Source organism: Bos javanicus, chromosome 10, assembly GCF_032452875.1.
Source record: "Bos javanicus breed banteng chromosome 10, ARS-OSU_banteng_1.0, whole genome shotgun sequence".
Lineage (NCBI taxonomy): Eukaryota > Metazoa > Chordata > Mammalia > Artiodactyla > Bovidae > Bos > Bos javanicus.
Window position 1 is genome coordinate 102,538,816 of NC_083877.1, and position 19,663 is coordinate 102,558,478.

General features: G+C 39.9%; 1 protein-coding gene across 2 annotated transcripts in view; it reads right to left on the reverse strand.

Moving 5' to 3' along the window:
- Window positions 1-19,663, reverse strand: part of SPG11 (SPG11 vesicle trafficking associated, spatacsin) — a 76,560-nt gene that overhangs the window by 30,052 nt on the left and 26,845 nt on the right. For both annotated transcript variants that reach the window (XM_061429711.1, XM_061429712.1), the window contains exons 16-27: window positions 18,689-18,892; window positions 16,039-16,145; window positions 15,077-15,222; window positions 13,602-13,763; window positions 11,183-11,249; window positions 7,344-7,509; window positions 5,930-6,135; window positions 5,428-5,536; window positions 4,346-4,505; window positions 3,685-3,957; window positions 2,853-3,053; window positions 1,986-2,093 (exon numbers count right to left, since the gene is read on the reverse strand). In XM_061429711.1, the coding sequence (XP_061285695.1) occupies window positions 1,986-2,093; window positions 2,853-3,053; window positions 3,685-3,957; window positions 4,346-4,505; window positions 5,428-5,536; window positions 5,930-6,135; window positions 7,344-7,509; window positions 11,183-11,249; window positions 13,602-13,763; window positions 15,077-15,222; window positions 16,039-16,145; window positions 18,689-18,892 (1,909 nt within the window). The remainder of the gene's footprint in view (window positions 1-1,985; window positions 2,094-2,852; window positions 3,054-3,684; window positions 3,958-4,345; window positions 4,506-5,427; window positions 5,537-5,929; window positions 6,136-7,343; window positions 7,510-11,182; window positions 11,250-13,601; window positions 13,764-15,076; window positions 15,223-16,038; window positions 16,146-18,688; window positions 18,893-19,663) is intronic.

Here is a 19,663-nt window from a genome sequence, read left to right on the forward strand (position 1 = left end):
GGATTTGGCAGTAATTTCTTGGCTAGGATACCACATGCACAGGTAACAACAACAAAAAACCATGCAAACTGGACTTCATGAAAATTTAAGCAATTTCGTGTATCAAAAGACATGGTCAACAGAGTAAAAAGGCTACCCACAAAAAGGGAGAAAATATTTGCAAATCATATGTATGCTATGGGATCAGTATCAGAATATGTAGAGAATTCCTAAAACTCAACAACCAAAACACAATTGAAATAAAAAAATGGGCAAAGGACTTGAACAGATGTTTCTTCCAAGAAGATATATAAGTGGCCAATAAGCACATGAAAAGATGTTCAGCATCACTAATCATTAGGGGAATGCTAGTCAAAAATACAACGAGACAGCATTCTCACACCAGTTAGGATGACAGCTATCAAAAAAATAGAAAGCAACAAGTGTTTAAGAGTATGTGGAAAACCGGAAGCCTGTGTACTGTTGGTGGCAATGGTACAGCTGCTATTGAAAATAGTAGGGCAGTTTCTCAAAATACCAAAAATAGAATTCCCATTATCATCCAGCAATTACACTTCTAGGTAGATACCCAAACAAATTGAAAGCAAAGTCTCAAGACATTTGTACAACATGTTCGTGGCAGTATTAGTTGCAGTAGCTAAAACGTAAGACGTTACCCAAATGTCTACTGATAGATGAATAGACTGGTATATAAATACAATGGAATTGTATTTAGCACCAAAAAGGAAGGACATTCTGACACATGCTACAACATAGATGAATCTTGAGGATATTATGTTTAGTGAAATAAGCAAGTCACAAGAAGAAAAGTACTATATGATTCCACTGCCATGAGGGACGTAGTCAAAATCATAAACACAGAAAGTAGAATGGTGATTGACAGGGGCTAGTGGTAGGGGAGACTGAGGAATTATTGTTTAATGGCTATAAAATTTCAGTTTTGCAAGATGAAAAAAGCTATAGGATGGATGGTTGTGGTGATGGTTGTACAATAATGTGAATGTAGTTAATGCCACTGAACTATACACTTAAAATCAGTTAAAATGAAAAATGTTATATGCATTTTATCACAATTTAAAAAAATAATTAAAAAAAAAAAGAAGTTACCTGGTATGGCTCCAGTCGTGGAGAGTGACAGACCAAGGAAATGAATGTCTCTATTTTCTATAATTTAGGAACCTCAGGGGTATTTGAATAACCGATTCAATATTTTCAAATAATAAAACTTTAAAGAAGTTTCACTATAGTTAAGATGAACATGATTGGGAGGAAAATCTTATACTACGATTCCATTGTGATATATTTGTTGGGTAAAATCAGTATATGGTTTTGTCTCATTTATCATAGAGCTCTTTTAGGATAGAGGGCAAAAGTGCTAATACTCCAAGCAGGACCAAGGCATATTTCTTTTCCTTTTTTCTATGTTCCTCTTTTTTCCATAGGGTTACTCAGTTCCACATGCTAAACAGGCCCGAAACAAGCACCAGAATAGGTAAAGCCTGAAATTAACCATAAGGTTCAGCATCATTTGGACAGAAACCACAAGTATTGATGGAAAAAGCCATTATTTTCTGTCATAGTGAACAAAAGCAGTATCAAAGCCCCTTCACACTCAAAGTTGTTTTTGGATTGGCAAAACACAGCCCATGTAACCACCACACTCCTCTGTAGCATCCACAGCAGACACCATTAATTCCTTTTCCACTGAGGTTGGCTACAGCGTCAGTGGTCAGAGGTCACTGATCAGAGGTCATTAGCACACTGGATGAAACCTCCCTGTCATCCATGGCAACTGATCTGCTATAAGCAAGGTCACTGCGACTCCTGTCCTGCCTCTCCATCTCTGGAGTGGTATAAATGATTCAGTATGAATCATGCCATGTTAACAGCTATTCACCTGTTGTCATATCCTGACTCTCAGTAGACAAGAGGCCACTTTAGTCAATTTCAGATCAGCGAGAAAGATTACTATAATTCCAACTTACAGTTTCAAGGCTCTGCTGGAACTCCACAAGTTTAGCTTCAGCCTCCTTATAATTCTTGAAGAACATACAGAGTTCATACATCTCCATCATCAACAGGAGTGGGGAATCCTTTGAGGAAGAGTTTGAATGAAGTTACAAAATCCTGAAATTTAATACTATTTTCTCAATGAATAATGCCAACACAAGAGAGGTTACAGTAAAACAAAACTATTAATAAAGCTTCATAGTAAAGTGAAATCATCTATGTTAAAAAGAACAGAAATTAAATTTATATTTCCTTCTGGAAAAAAGACCTCAGGCCAGGCACACCTACTCAACAGCCCATTTTCTGTCTGTCCTGTGCCTGGTCCACTACACACGAGCAGCGGACGCTCCACTGGACGCAGCTGAGACACCGTGGCCAGCGCACACTCCTGGGTGATGGGCTCCACTGACCTGCTGAACTACTGCTCGTCTGTGGCATCAGTCAACACAATTCCATCACTTCAATGGGAGCTTTCTGTTCAGAGGATAGGAGTTTTTGAATTGGAGAGTATGGATCTGAACCATAAGTAAACAACTTACTAAAGCATTTTGAGACCCCGGGCATGTTTCTTAAGCTCTGTGAGCCTTGGTATATCATTGTGTAAAACGAGGATAATATTACTTCATAACATCCTTATAAAATACTACTTTACACAGGATTATTGTAAGAATCAACTAAAATGATATATATAAAGCACTTTGCTAAATAAGTGACAGTTCTAGTATCACTATCTATTGTTGGCTTGGAAAAAAAATCCCAGTGACAGGAATAATTGAAAAAGCCAATGGTGGATATTCTGAAGTAAGGCCTTTAGACTGAGGAAAGAAATGAACTAACACTACCTTAAAGAAAAGCTGGAAACCTCTGATGAGAGTCCTGATCTTCTGCCTTGTTAGCAATGTCCTCCAGATGACGGAGAGGTCCTCCAGGCCCCAGACGTGGCCCTCCGCTGAGTCCTGAAGGGGTCCCACTGCTTCAGCTGCAACGTGGGGCTCCACAGAGGCGATGATCCAGACACAGAGACAAGAGATAGCGCTGGCATCCTGCCAGCGGAAAAAACTCTTCAAAGTAAGGAACGACTACACATGGCCTGCCTGACTGAGGAAGCTTCCAGCAATGCTACAACTACAGATGGGTATTTCCTGTTGAGAACAAGTCACCTCACTAAATTGGTTAAGATGACTTGAAAAGCCTTCAGACATGAAACAAACTCTAATGAACAACCAAGGGACTATTATAAGCTGTCCTGCAGAGTACAGTAGACCAAAAGGCCAAAAGCCTGAGGGGATCTATGTGGAGGTCAGGGAAGTACTGAGTGTAAGAAAACAAGCCTGTTCTCCATAGAACTGCTGACCAAGGGACTGTTCCGAGCATCCCCCGTCCTGCTCAAGAGGAGAGCAGAGGAGGTCGGCCCACCAAAGCACCCTTCTCTGTGACTGCCAGCCCGGAGCCAGGGCTCTGACCACTTCAGTTACCGAACGTTAAGGCACAAGGAAGCGCACGAGACGGCCCAGGGCCTAAGCGGGAGAAGCACAGGTGTCAGGGACCTGCAAACCCACGCTGGAGCCTCACTGCCCTCGCCTCACAGCCTCCCTGACGTCAGCCTTCTCTGTCTTCTTTCAGCTTTTTCTACTGCCCTCTGAGTCCTTAATTTAGGCTTTCTGAGATCCTCACCTGGAGACATGAGGCCAGGACACTGAGGATTGGGGCCTTTTGTCTCACTGCTTCTCCCAGGAGCCAGCACCAGGAGTCTGGCACCTCTGAACACTGAAGCAGAATCTGAAAGAAATCTGTCATCTCTTCTTTGTGTCTCTGGAGTTCCTGTGAGGACCTGTTGCAGACTTGGTCACTGTCCATTCTGGAGTTGGACACTGAGGGCAAGTTCTCAAAAGCCAGTCTTAAGTGGTCCTGAAGAACAGGGCTGAAATACTGGAGAAGATATTTCACCTAAAAACATATTAGACGATGATCAAAAAAGACAACCAAATTCCAATTTCAGCTGGAGCTAAAAACGTTGGACAAAGAGGCAAACTTGTTCTTTCTCACCCTGAACTGTCAGAAGTGACCACTGTATGTCAGAAGTGACCATACAATTTTAAAGTCATTTGTTATGTCTGAGTGAGTTTCCAGATTCAATCTAGAGTCACACAAACTCTTCTTTCAGCTCTTTGGTAGTAATGACTAGTCCTTTGTCTGAAGCCAACCCACAGAAATCTCAGTAAAAATAGTCACCATAGCAAACAAAAGCTTATGATATACAACAGAAAGAACACTGTCTTCTGAGAAGTGCTCCAATTTCGTCTTCTTTAATAACCAGGAACAATCGGTGGCTTACCTCCTCTGGGTGGTGATTATGGAGCTGGCTATGAATAATAAACTGTAACCAGTCATTTGCTCTGGCACATTCTCTAAGGTAAGATGTGCTCGGTTTTATATTGTGGAGCCTGCAGAACTGTACCACTAATGCCCACTGGCTGCTGGATTCACTGGATAACCTGTAATTGGGAGTGGATATGGGGGTAAGAGGGAAAGAACTTGTTAAAATACAGCTTTGAGCTAGAAACTTAGCAAAAAATAAATTTAACTACAGTATATTCTCTAAAATGCCTTTCAACAAACACCAAATATTTATTAGAAGGCTTTGAAAAAAGAACTTTCATCCATAATGCTCAACAGCTTTCTCAGCATACTGGCAAAATTCCTTTCCCACCCCCCACCGCCCCACACCAGTACCAACCAAGTGTCTGTCAAACCAGCTATGTAATGTAGCATCTTTAGGAGAACTGAGAAAACAGTCACTCGAGAAACTGAGTGCCTGATTCTCTTGCATGATTCTCTTTAAGTGTCAGAGGGAGGCCGGACAGGCACCTGGGCTTCCTCGCTAAGGGGAGGGTACCTGCTGAGCACACAGTCTGTGAAGGGAGGGACAGGAGAATGGTGCACCCCCAGGGCTGGGGTGGCAGGGTCAACCCCAGTGGACAGCAGAGAGGAAAGATGACGTCAATGTGTAAAGAGAGGGGTTTCTGTGGAAAGACGGTCACCTCACCTTCCATTATCAGTTGACATATATTAGCAAGAAAAAAAAAAATCAAGGACATCACTTAGAGTCAACTTTTGTGAGACCCATCCTGCACCCGATTCCGACATGTTAACAGTGGAGATGTCTCAGACCAGCAGGGCCCTGGCAGAGGCAAAGCTCCTCTCCACCTCTTGGGAACCCTCTCTAAAGAAGTAATCATTATCTTCATTCTCCTTTTACTGATGGCAAGATGCATTAAAGTACGCTAAGTACTCCATGAGGACGAAGATAAGGTCTAGGGGGACTGGCAGAAACATCTGAGAGAAGAAACACTAGGCAAACACAGACTGGAATGGTCAGGTTTCCTGAAAAAGAGGTGAGGGTTGCAGCTCACAAACCTCTGTATTTGCTGCTGCTGAATGTTGCTCCATATGCCTTCTTCTAAGAGAACAAGTAACTCTTCGATGGTTGCCCTTTCACCCAGAGCAAGTTTAGACAGTTTTTCAGCTATAAGAAATTTAAACAACAAAATATGGTCAAGAGAAAAGTACGGTCAGGAAGTGGGCATTTCCTCTTTTTTTGGCCACAATGCATGGCTTGGAGAATCTTAGTTCCTCAAATAGGGATCAAACCTGGGCCACTGCAGTGAAATCAGTGTCCCAATCACTGGACTGTCAGGGAATTCCCAGGAACTGGGCATTTCTACTTGAAGAGTGTGGCCCAGAGACATTTCAGAAACCCATTAAAGGGCCCAAAGAAATGAGATAAAGTACAAACATTCTGCAGAAAAAGGATGAAGCAGAAGATAATTGTTTCTTCCCCAACCACTCACAATTCAATGCTTTAGACCTATTTGTCTCTTGTCCTTTAAACAAAACAAACGACATAAAGGTGCTATACTTAGAGACTCTCTGATAGAGTTGTACGGAGCATCTTCATTTCCACACTTGTAGTTCAAAATTATATTGGCCACTTTCATATCAACTCTGAGCTTGAGGCTGTCGAGACCAAGCAATTCTAAGAAGCATACACAGGCGGCTCCTATCGAAGATATGTGGAAGCAGGAGAGCCCTAAAACATAGGCTTCATGGCCGACTTGCTGGATCCTGAGAAAGAAAGGGATCAAAAATCACATCAACACGTGAAACGTTTTTCTCACCAGAAAAAGCAGATGGAATTACATCAGTGATACTTGTGGACTTTGTGATTTCCTCCCCCGCCCCCCCACTGCTGTTTTTCACCCCCTGTACTCATCCACTTAGGTTCTTGGTAGCTTTTAGTTGTCTTCTGGCTCCATAGCCCCCTATTCCTTTATATTTCACCTTTGCCTAAAACACCTATTCATAGTTCAAGTAATTTTTGCTTCCAACTTCATTCAGGGGAACATGGAATAGAATTTATGAGAAACTGTCAACCTGTGATCTTATTAATTTTAAGTATGTACACAAACTACCCTTCCCTCGTGGCTCAGACAGTAAAGCGTCTGCCTGCAATGCGGGAGACCTGGGTTCTATTCCTGGGTCGGGAAGATCCCCTGGAGAAGGAAACAGCAATCCACTCCAGCACTCTTGCTTGGAAAATTCCATGGATGGAGGAGCCTGATAGGCTACAGTCCATGGGGTCGCAAAGAGTCGGACACGACTGAGCGACTTCACTTTCACACAAAATACCAAGAAAATTAATGGCACCTAAAGTGTGACATCATAAAGCTCAAGCATTTTAAAGGACTCATATATGTTCTTTTATATGAATAGAAAAATTCAGAGGAAAGATACACAAGAAGTTAACCATGCTTATTTTTACTATGTACAATACAATTGAAGCTGAGAGACAAAACATTGTTTTTCACTTTTCATCCTCTGATTTACTTGAATATTTTACCATAAAGTTGCATTAGTTACCTATAAAATAAACTAAGATATTAAGTCTGAATTTAGCTGCTGATTATATCAAATACTCCTCCCAATTCTGTGCTTTACAAAAGTGAATTATAAAAGACCAAGATTTTAAATACAGAATTCACATCTAATTATAGAATTCCCTCTTTGAAACTGCTAACATTTGGCAAGCTCCTGGTTCAATTTTTAAAGACATGATTCTAAGATATATTTATGATATTTAAAAATATATTTTAATCTTTTTCCTATTCACAAAGTAAGATTAAGTGCCAGACTCCTAGGGTATACAGAAAAGTACAAATGAAAAATAAAACGACCAACTGTGGTATGTTTCCAGTAGGTTTTTATAAATGCATGTATAAAAATACACAAATATGCTTTTTATTAAGAGTATAAATTATATTTTAAATACTCACAGCTGCTTGGGGGTCTTGCTCTTGGTTAATTCCTGAACCAGAAAAGTACCAAATGCAAATGATGGCCGCCCATGATGTAAATAATAAGCAAAATTCAGACGTTCTACTACAGCGTATTTATTAACCAGGTCAGGGCTAGAGAAATGTGGGAGCTGACTCGCTGCATCTGGGGGAAAGTGAAGCAATATTAATCCTCTGCACCTCACCATGATTAACTTCAGATCGGCATGTGGAAAACTTAACTTGGCAACGGTGAAAGAAAACTGGTCGCGATCATCACTTTGTACCACTGTGTATCACTGTGAACCACCAAAATGTAATAATTTTATTTTAACGTGGAGCAGTAGCCCTCATTTTACACAAAAATGTGTACCTCAGAAGCCACATAAAAACGTATGTTTTAAACCTATTGAGCTTGTTATTTTAGATGCTATAATCCTGTATTTGATGATTCTTTAAGTTCACATTGGCAATAACCCTTTAACTACAAAATCTGTTAATAATCGGCACACAGAGCTTTTTAATTCATTCACACAGCTCATTACACGGTGAATGCCTTCGTATCATATTTATACAAATCCTCTATTCAACAAGACCAATGCATTGTACCTTTTCCAAAATACTGAGAATATTCTTTTCTCCACATTAATACCCTAATAATCTTTTATTATAGCTACTTTTGCTTCTCATGTTGCATTCATGAGCACCTTATTATCTACATCAAACCATCTTTCTAAGACCAGCAGAGTGTTTCAAAGTTCCTCTGTGCCCATAGAAAAAGCAGAAAAAAACACTTTTTCTCTTTTTAGAGAAATATGAAGTCAAAAGATATAATTGTTCCTATCAAGCCCTAACCTTTAATTGCTTCTTAACCACTAAAGACCTATTTTAAAAAGGAGATAAAACATTTTGAACTGTAAGGAACCATTTCTGGAAAACAGTGCATCTGCTCTTATTTTCATAGTTCAAAGCTGAAGTAAAATTATATCCTCCCATGCAATTCCAAAGGAATTTTTACATTCTGACTAGGTTCTTAATTAAAAAAAGATTTGAAGACTTTAGAGGAGCCCGTCATCTTACAAAGCTATTCCTTAAAATTACACCTCCCTCGAGATTAAAAAACTGTCACGTCTTATCTGTATTCTTTGTAAGAGCAGATAGATTTTGATAACTTAAAATTGCATGTAGAACCATTCATTCATCCATTATTTACAGAGTTCACATAAAGCCAAATGAACAAACCTGAGTCTTTGTTTTTTTTTTGGTCACATAGCACAGCATGTGGGATCTTAGTTCCCTGACTAGGGATTGAACCCGTGCCTCTTGAAGTGGAAGTGTGGAGTCTTAACCACTGAACCACAAGCAAGTCCCCAAACTTGAGTTTTTATTCAAATAAGACCCTAATTTTTTTAGTGGTGGGGGGCCAGTATAGAGGTTTTGTATAAGGGAAAATTTTCTCTAACCTGCTGCAAAAGCCAAATTACCATGCAGTTGCCTATGGTCATTTTCTGTGGTAGAACCGTATGAAAAAAGAAGCACCCATTCTAGTTAAATACAACCCTCCAATTTAAAACATCCGTATTACATCTTCATAATAATGATTTCATTTAAATTGTGCTTTATTTCTTCAAATATGTTTTAAATTTCTAAAAACAAGGCAGGGAACAGGTCTTCAGCTTCCTTTCAGTTCCCCTAGTATACCTGGTCGAGTGCTCCATATTCACCAGGACTTCAGGACTCTGGCTAACGGGTGGAGTTGGAGCCATCAGAACCGCACAGGGGATTCTGCCTACTCTCCAGTAACCTCACAGAGATTAGAATGAGTATTTTCACTTGAAAATGCAGTAAGCACTACCTCATCCTGCACTGAACAAACACCAACTGAATATCTCCTACAGGCCCAGCACTGTGCTAGACACCAGGTAAATTCAATATACCGAAATTTGAGCTTATAGAACTGACATGTTAGAAAACGCACTTTTATGTACATCAGTAAATATTTATAGGGTATGTATTATGTGAAAAGTATGGATTTGAATCCTACTTTACAGTAATACAGGCAGAGGCACCACAGGTAATATGATATTAAAAGCTAACTCAAAATGAGTAAGTAAAAAAGAAACAGAAAAAGCAGAGTTTAGGAATGGCACACAAAAAAATGAGGGAAATGTTTACGGTCTAGAGAGGATGGCAGTGTGTGCACACCTGGTGCTCACCACCTAAGGGCTTTTTAAATGAGTCTCGTGACGCGTGAGGAAGGCACTGTCACTCACCTTATTTCATGGAAAACTGACGGGAGGTTAAATCAGTTGCCCAAGGTCATACAGCTATTACATGGCAGAGCCAAGACCTGTCTAATGTTAAAAACACCTACGCTTTTAACCTTTATAATATTAATACTATACTGCAAGTGAACATGGATTTTTGGAAAAGGAAAAATTTAAGCAGAAGGTCTATATTACATTTTCCAGCAAGTACAGCACTAGTGACCTCATGACTTTTAACTCAAAGTATGTTTTCAATTCAGTATCTATAAAAAACTAAAATGAGGTATCAACTCACTCTGGTCAGAAAGGCCATCATCAAATAATAAATGCTGGAGAGGGTGTAGAGAAAAAGGAATCCTCCTACCCAGTTGGTGAGAAAGTAAACTGGAACAGCCACTATGCAGAACGATATGGAGGCTACTTAAGAAAACTAAAAACAGACTTCCCACAAGATCAGTAACCCTACTCCTGGGCATGTATCTGGAGAAAACTAATTCAAAACGATCATGCACCCTGATGTCCACTGCAGCAGCACTATGTACAACATGGAGGCAACCTTCATGTCCATCAACAAGTGGCTGGATAAAGAAGATGTGATATACACACACACATATATACACAAACACTCTCACACAGCAGAAAATATATATGTGTATGTATACATACACATAATGGAAGATGTGAGATATATATATGTATATACACACACACACACACACACACACACACACACACACACACAATGGAATACTACTCAGCCATAAAAATAATGAAATAATGCCATCTGCAGCAGGAACATGGATGGACCTAGAGGTTATCATACTAAGTGATATAAGCCAGACAAAGACAAATATCATATCGCTTAGATGTGGAATCTAAAAAAATGATACAAATGAACTTATTTACAAAACAGAAAGAGACTGACAGACATAGAAAACAAACTTACAGTTACCAAAGGGGAAAAGGGTAGGGAGGGATAAATTAGGTTGGGATTAACATATACTGCTGCTGCTGCTAAGTCGCTTCAATCGTGTCCGACTCAGTGCGACCCCATAGACGGCAGCCCACCAGGCTCTGCCGTCCCTGGGATTCTCCAGGCAAGAACACTGGAGTGGGTTGCCATTTCCTTCTCCAATGCATGAAAGTGAAAAGTGAAAGTGAAGTCGCTCAGTCGTGTCCCACTCTAGCGACCCGTGGACTGCAGCCTACCAGGCTCCTCCGTCCATGGGATTTTCCAGGCAAAAGTACTGGAGTGGGGTGCCATAAAACAGATAACCAATAATGACCTACTGTATAGCACAGGGCACTGCACTTAATATTTTGTAATAACCTATAAGGGAAAAGAATCTGAAAAAGAATATATAACTGAATCACAGTGCTGTACAGCTGAAACTAACACAATACTGTAAATCAACTATACTTCAATTAAAAAAAAGCACACCAGTTTTTTAAGTTTCTATTTTTAAGATAGAAAGTATGAGGGAGAAAACTAGATTGGCTTTACATAAATGATCCTCTACTGTCAACACTGCTGAAATGCTTCTAAAGCAAGAAGAATCCATAATGACTTACCTCCTATAGCCAATGTGTTGGCAGACTGCCAGCCAAACAATCTGCTAGGATCAAAGGGCAACAATGACTGAAAAAGGGGAGAGGTCAAATCAGAGTTAAAAGGTAACTGATTCCAAAGTAAACTAAATCATATGCAAGAGCTTCACTTTCTCTTTCTGTCTGCTTCCCTTTCCACAGCAATTAAAAACTTCTCATCTTTCTAGATATAAATTCTTTGAAAACAGCTACAAACAAAAAAGAGGGTATGAGACATTTTTCTACTTTAATAAAAACAGAACTGGCTATGTTTCTTTTAAAGACTCTCTTCATTTCAAACTATGTCTGCAAAGTTTACTGTCTTTTGGTAGAACCAGCAACAATTACAACGTAAAAATGGGCTTTGTAAATGCTTTGGAATCAAAGGCAAGAGGACTAAGCGGCTAGAAAACGCTACCATAAATACAACAAGGTGTGCTGCAGCAGGTCGGGAAACAGACAGCTGGGTCACGGGCTACAGCAATGTGAGGACCAAAGCAGCAATACCACCACCAAAGAAAAACAGCAGACTAAGGCCAGGTCAGTCAGAGATCTGAGAGCAGGGAGCACTGGCTGTTTGAAATGTGCAGGCCAAAGGTTTAGCAGACAGTAAACAGACTGCGGGAAGGAGACAGAGAACCATACAGGAGACAACAGAACTATCAGGTCCAGATTTGGGTGGCGGGGAAAAGAGCAGCTTTAATTTTATTTACGTATGTGTGTGTGTATTAGATTATTTATTTAAGTATACTTTAATTAATTCATTCATTTATTCTAGGGCTCCCAATGAGGGATTAAACCTGGGCCATGGCAGTGAACGTGCCAAGTCCTAACCACTGGACCACCAGGGAATTCCAAAGCAGCTTTAACTTTAAATGAAGGGAGAGTCTTACGGTCTAGTGAAGAGGGAATACTTTCCCTAAAACAATAGGACTAACAAACTGCTTCAACCTAAAAACAGAACAAACAACAACTGGAAACCACTTCCGTTTTAGGCTGATGGGATCCACTTTATGTAGTAAAACATGTATTTTTTATGTTTTATGTAATCCACTTATATCTATATAATCCATTTATCTCATTTCTGCAATGAGATAAGAAGCTTGTGATAAATATAAATCTAGCTGACTGCTTCCTTCTTCAAGAAAGTTTTGCTACATTAAAAACACACCAAAAAACACCTCTGACACATACCAGCAACAAGTAGTTCACGGACTCATGTATGCCTGGGGACCACCACATTTTTAGTAGCACAGGTCTGTAAAATTTTCACATTAGAGTAAGAGGTTTTATATTTTTATAGGATTATAGGGTTTACGTTTAACTGAAGACACTATGAGAATATCTGTACTCAGGAAAAAAAGCAAAAGCCTTCTAAAGTGAGAAATGATCAAAAGAAAGTGTTCTTTTTTTAAAAAAAGTATTTAATTTTTAATTAAAGGATAACTGCTTTTCAAAATTTTGTTGTTTTCTGTCAAGAAAGTGTTCTTAATTGAGGATCCCTCAATAGGTTTCAGGGAACATAAGCAAAATTATATACAATTTTTCTGGGTACAGGGTTTGTAGTTCTCTCACATTCTTCAAGAAGTCTTTGTCCTGAAAAAGGTGACTTAAATGAACAGCCCTATTCACTGAGAAGAAACAGAAGTTTATCAGTGGTAGCATGAAGCAGCTTTCAATGAGAGTAGCAGACCAGTATGCCGGCCAACTGCCTGTCTGCCCTCCCACCCAATTCCACCTTTCCTGTGCTCTGCCCTTAACCGGACAACTGCATTTCCCAAACTCACCTGAGCTTTGGCTACCAGACACATTTAGCCATGAGAGAGAAAAAGTGGGAAGAGGGGAGAAACTGAGATGCTTTCCCCTTCTGTGTTTTCTGGAGGATCTCCTACAAGGTTCCAGCCTACACTCTCTTCCAAGCCCCCAGTAGGCAGCCTGGTTCTGAGCGTGTCTCTCAGAGAGGCTCCATTGCTGGGTTCAGTAACACCCCTTTCTGGCAGCCTTAGGGGTGTTGATGACATCCATCTTTGTCAATTTTGAGGTTGCCTCATCATTACACACTTGGCTTCTCTCTTCTGCTATCATTCGGTATAAGTAATTTCCTACATTAAATGGCCTACACGTGGAAGACTCCAGCTTCCCAGGTAGTACAGTAGTCAAGAACCTGCCTGCCAATGCAGGAGACACAGGTTTGATCCCTGGGTTGGGAAGATCCTCTGGAGAAGGGAATGGCAACCCACTCCAGTATTCTTGCCTGGAGAATCCCATGGACAAAGGAGCCTGGTGGGCTATAGTTCACGGGGGTCACAGTCGAAAATGACTGAGCATGCACACGTTACCTTACTTGGAAGACCCAGAATGGTCTCTCTTTTCCACTCTGGCTGATAATGTCTCGGTACTATACCTGAATGAGGTGGTAGAGTGTAATGTCGGGAGGCAGGACACTAGGGGCGGTGTACTGTGGGAACAGAGCAGCTTTAAGCTTTGGGTAAGGAGTTAATGCCATCTTCAGTAGCTGGGGATCTACTTTCTTCAGAGAGTTCTCATTTTCTCCATTCTGAACAACCTAAATAAAAAGACAGATAATGTGATACAGAATAATGTTTTTCTCTTTTCCAAATTTAAGTCCTTTTTTCATAAGATGCAAGGAGTAACAGGCCAACAGCTCTAGCTCTGACTTAAGACAAACTAGCTGTGTGGCCCTGGGCTGGATACTTAGTATCAGGCAGGCTTCAGTTTCTTCAACTAAAAAATTAGAAGGTTCAGCTAGGCCAGTGGCTTTCAAACTGCATAAGGAAAATCTGTTTGAAAACAGGCTCTGTTACAACAATATTTAAAATTTTAAAACATTAAATATTTAATTGTATATTAAATAGTAAATATTTTAAAAGAAAAAAACCTACTAGACTAGATGACTCTTAGGTTCTTTCTCTCAGGTCTCAAGTTATTCTATGGCTAACTTCTAACAGTGATTAAAAACAGAGGAGTAAGTAACCATGAAGTTAAGATATACTGCAACATCTAAAACAGGTGGAATTAAATTAAGCTAGCATCCCAGGGACGGGGGAGCCTGGAGGGCTGCCGTCTCTGGGGTCGCAGAGTCGGACACGACTGAAGCGACTCAGCAGCAGCAGCAGCATCTTTAAGTTCCCTCTAACCAGCCATGCTACACTTTCAAAACTGCAGAGATGGGCAAATTTTCACTGGGTTCCTCAAAAAAGTTTCTAAGGGTAGCTAAAAATTATGATTTCCTTTTTAGCTCTCAAAGAGGTCAAATAATAGAGAATAATTCCCAAGCCACAGATTCAAAGTATACTTACTCCAAGGAGCAATTAGATCTTGATTCCATCCTAAAAACAAACCTGGGCTATCAGAGAGCAAATAAAGGGGGAAAAAAATCTCTACACAACATTCAGTTGCCCCTTGTATCCACAGGGGATTGGTTTCAAGACCCTTACAGATAACCAAAATGTGAGGACCTCAGGAAATGGCGAACCACTCCAGTGTTCCTACCTGGAGAATCCCAGGGACGGGGGAGCCTGGTGGGCCGCCATCTATGGGGCCGCACAGAGTCGGACACGACTGAAGTGACTTAGCAGCAGCAGCAAGTCCTTCAAATAAAATGCTGTAGTACAGTCGCCCCCTCCATACCTGTGGATGCAGAACCCCTGGATATGGAGGGCTGACTGTATTGATCTCCTTTCAACTTAAGAGGATATGACATAAAGCTTAAAAATTCACTGTTGTTTTATACTCTTTAATGAAATACTGGTACGTGGTTACATTTTAAATCAACTGAGATCTAGAAGATCCACAGTATTTCTGCTAAACTTATAATCAGTCCTATATTGCTATAACATGTAAAAGTGCTGTCCATACCTGGCTGACGCCCCCAGGGGCATACATTGTGGTAGCAAGGGCTAGGAGGGTATGTCCTTCCAATAGCATACTGCTGACACTGGCCTGGTTGCTGGGAATCAGTATCTGAGCATTTGCAAGGCTAGCCTGGAAGATCAGTCTGGGATCTGAAAAATAAGAAAGTACATTTTTCTCCTTGAGAGAGAAATACTAAACTAAGAATTATATGGGCTTCCCTGGTGGCTCAGATGATAGAGAATCCGCCTGCAATGTGTGAGACCTGGGTTCAATCCCTGAGTTAGGAAGATCCTTTGGAAAAGGAAATGGTAACCCACTCCAGTATTCTTGCCTGGAGAATTCCATAAACAGAGGAGCCTGGAGGGCTACAATCCATGGGGATGCAAAGAGTAGGACATGACTCAGTGACTCAAACACACATAAGAATTATATAATTCTAAGAAAGAAAATGAATTTTTAGCTCTACCCACAGTAAGGACTTTCCAAACGTAAAAGCAATAGGAAATCAGATTACAAAGGGAAAGAAAAATAGATGTCTACATAAAAATAAAAACTTCTATTCGGGGAATGGAAACAAGGAAAACTGAAAGGTAGTAATGAACAAGGGGAAAAATAAACAAAAACAACAACCTAACAATTAATGTCTTCAACAAAGAGCTCATACGAAAGCCCAAAATACTGATTCTAACAGATAAATGGACAGAATAACTATTTTACAAAGCAGAAAATATAAATGCCTGACACATAAAAATATGTAATTCATTAGCAATAAAAATGCAAATTAAAACAGGAGTCAGATACCACATATCACCTATCTACTTCTTAAATAAAGCCTGAGTCTAGATTATGGTCAAATATTTGTCTACAGTTATATGACTTATTTAAAGAGTTTACAACTTAAATTCCATTCACAAGACTGGTTATTTATCTAAAGCAATTTCTGTTTTAACATAGGACACCCATACCTGTTAAATTACTGGAAACTTGTCGACACTGAACTAAAAATTCAAACCAAGGGTGAGCTTCATGTAATTCTTTTTTTCCCAAAAAAGGACAATTTGGAGGACTAAGTCTGTATATAAAACAAACACACAAAATATCTGATTAACATAAAGGGTAAGACAGACAATTACAACCATGTTTGCTCAGGTAATATCTAGCATTAAAAAAAAAAAAAGAACTTTGCACTTAAAAAAGTAAACACTGAATACTCCCAGTCTTATAGTATGTTTTTCATATGCCTTACATATGATCTGGGAATAAAGAAAATTTTAGAGACAGAGATAATATCACTTAAAGTGTTTCCTACAATGACGAAATTTTACCAACTCTGTGTAAGATTATCAGAATACCTTTGTGCTTTAAGATCTTTCTCAAGCTTAAGAGATTTTTTGGAAATTTTTATATAACTACAAGAGAAGATGAGACTAAGCAGTTAAGGGTCATAACAGGGCCTCTGAAAATATGGCTTTTAAACCCTCACTTGCCAGTAGTTTTGGGGGAAATATTTCTGTGTTCAAGTAAGCCTTAATGATATGAACAAGAAATACATCCTTTGCTTGAATTCCTAGCCTATACTACATAAAATAAATAAAAATGTTCTCATTCGCAGATGAATGTGGGTTCTGGAATCAAATATAACTAAATCTAACTTTACCATTTACTAGCTGTGCACCTTAAACAAGGCACTGGGTCCCTCTCAAAGCCCGTTTTGTCATCTGTGAAATGGAGGTGTGAATAACCACCTCAGGGAGTTTCTGAAGATTAAACGAGATGATGCACATAAAGCACTAAGAACAGTGCCAGATACACTGTCTAAGTGCTCACTCACGGTCACAAGTCGTAAGTTGCTCAGTCGTGTCCGACTCTGCGACCCCATGGGCTGTAACCTACTAGGCTCCTCCTTCCATGGGATTTTCCAGGCAAGAATACTGGAGTGGTTTGCCATTTCCTTCTCCAGGACATGTTCCCAACCCAGGGACTGAACCTGGGTCTCCCGCATTGTAGCCAGATGCTTTACCATCTGAGCTACCACTATTATTATTACTGACCCAACAGCAAATAACACTGGCCACAGATACAATTCCGCCAGTTGATCTTAGGTAAGTACATATACTGATGTCTGACTATCTAAATATAAACTTTAGAGCATGTCTAAGATGTGGATCACAATAAACTGTGGAAAATTCTGAAAGAGATGGGAATACCAGACCACCTGACCTGCCTGCCTCTTGAGAAATCTGTATGCAGGTCAGGAAGCAATAGTTAGAACTGGACATGGAACAGCAGACTGGCTCCAAATAGGAGGAGTATGCCAAGGCTGTATATTGTCACCCTGCTTATTTAACTTATATGCAGAGTACATCATGAGAAACGCTGGGCTGGAGGAAGCACAAGCTGGAATCAAGACTGCCGGGAGAAATATCAATAACCTCAGATATGCAGATGACACCACTCTTATGGCAGAAAGTGAAGAGGAACTAAAAAGCCTCTTGATGAAAGTGAAAGAGGAGAGTGAAAAAGTTGGCTTAAAGCTCAACATTCAGAAAAAGAAGATCATGGCATCCGGTCCCAACACTTCATGGGAAATAGATGGGGAAACAGTGGAAACAGTGTCAGACTTTATTTTTCGGGGCTCCAAAATGACTGCAGATGGTGATTGCAGCCATGAAATTAAAAGACGCTTACTCCTTGGAAGGAAAGTTATGACCAAGATAGCATATTGAAAAGCAGAGACATTACTTTGCCAACAAAGGTCCGTCTAGTCAAGGCTATGGTTTTTCCAGTAGTCACATATGGATGTGAGAGTTGGACTGTGAAGAAGGCTGAGCACCGAAGAACTGATGCTTTTGAACTGTGGTGTTGCAGAAGACTCTTGAGAGTCCCTTGGACTGCAAGGAGATCCAGCCAGTCCATTCTGAAGGAGATCAACCCTGGGATTTCTTTGGAGGGAATGATGCTGAAGCTGAAACTCCAGTACTTTGGCCACCTCATGCGAAGAGTTGACTCACTGGAAAAAGACTCTGATGCTGGGAGGGATTGGGGGCAGGAGGAGAAGGGGATGACAGAGGATGAGATGGCTGGATGGCATCACTGACTCAATGGACGTGAGTCTGAGTGAACTCCAGGAGTTGGTGATGGACAGGGAGGCCTGGCGTGCTGTGATTCATGGGGTCGCGAAGAGTCGGAGACGAATGAGAGACTGAACTGAACTGAACTGAAGATACCTTGCAGTGGCTATAAAGTCAAAGTTCTTAGCATTTGTTTGGTATGAAAGTCCAAGTTAACCTTTAGAATCTTCCCTCCTTTAAACTCTTAAAGCATTAAATATTAATAAATTAATAAATATTAATAAATTAGTAAATGTTAATAAATAATATATATCTAATTATTTAAAAGGTTAATATTGAATTACATAATTAACATCTAAAAAACACACGATAAGCATTTAGTTGAATGGAGTATAAACTAAAAGACGTTACCAAATGTTAGAGTGGGGGGAACTACTTCAAAAAGATCAGTATTGCTCACATGAATGCTTAGTATTTTCCTAAAAGTCATATTCAGACGTAATATGGAAAGAGGGAACATGAAGGCTTCGTTCTTAGTACTCACTTGTAATGGTCAAGATAGACATAAAGAAGATACTGTAGACTGTGTTCCAAACAATAGAGAATGAAGTGAGAGTGGAAATCCCATCCTTCTTTGGACCTATAGTTTTGAACAGCGAGGGCATCCTGCATGACACCCCCAACACGGTTTAGTCTGACAAGGAAGAGTTCAAAGTCTTCTAACTCAGATGTAAGAAAAATTCCATTCCTATTGGGAAGGTTTAAATAAAACATGGCAAGTTAAAAAGTTGCTACATTCAGAGCAGACCAGACCATCTCCATTGCTAAGTAATCTCAACTAGTTAAAAACTAGTATTTACAAATAAGACTGCCAATTCTTACCCCATAAATATGTTCTGAAACATGTCTTTTGCTAGTTTCCAATAAAGGTTTCTGCACCACTATAGTATTTTAAGGTAGTAATGACAGTCTCCAATTACCTTAAATATTTCAGAAACCTAAACTAAATTACTTCCATTTGTTTGTTTTTGACTAGAACTGTACAACCCACTGTGGCTCTTGAAGCTAGATGCTTTATACACTGAGGAATTCACCAAAATATACAGACAAAATCATTAAGAGATTAAAAGCATAATAAAGAGTAACTTAAACAGACCAACTATTAAAGAACAGAAATTTGCATTTAAATATCTCTATAAGTTTACTGTTAATACATCATGAAAGGCAAAGTTTTAGTCGCTCAGTCGTGCCTGACTCTTTGTGACCCCATGGACTGTAGCCTGCCAGGCTCCTCTGTCCATGGAATTCTCCAGGCAAGAATACTGGAATGGGTAGTCATTCCCTTCTCCAGGGGATCTTCCTGACCCAGGGAGCGAACCTGGATCTCTTGCATTCAGGCAGATTCTTTACCATCTGAGACACCAGAGAAGTCCATACGTACCATTAAAAGAGTACAAAAAGAAAGTATTATGTGCAGTTTAGAGAAACACCACATAGCCACCACCTACATTATAGGACG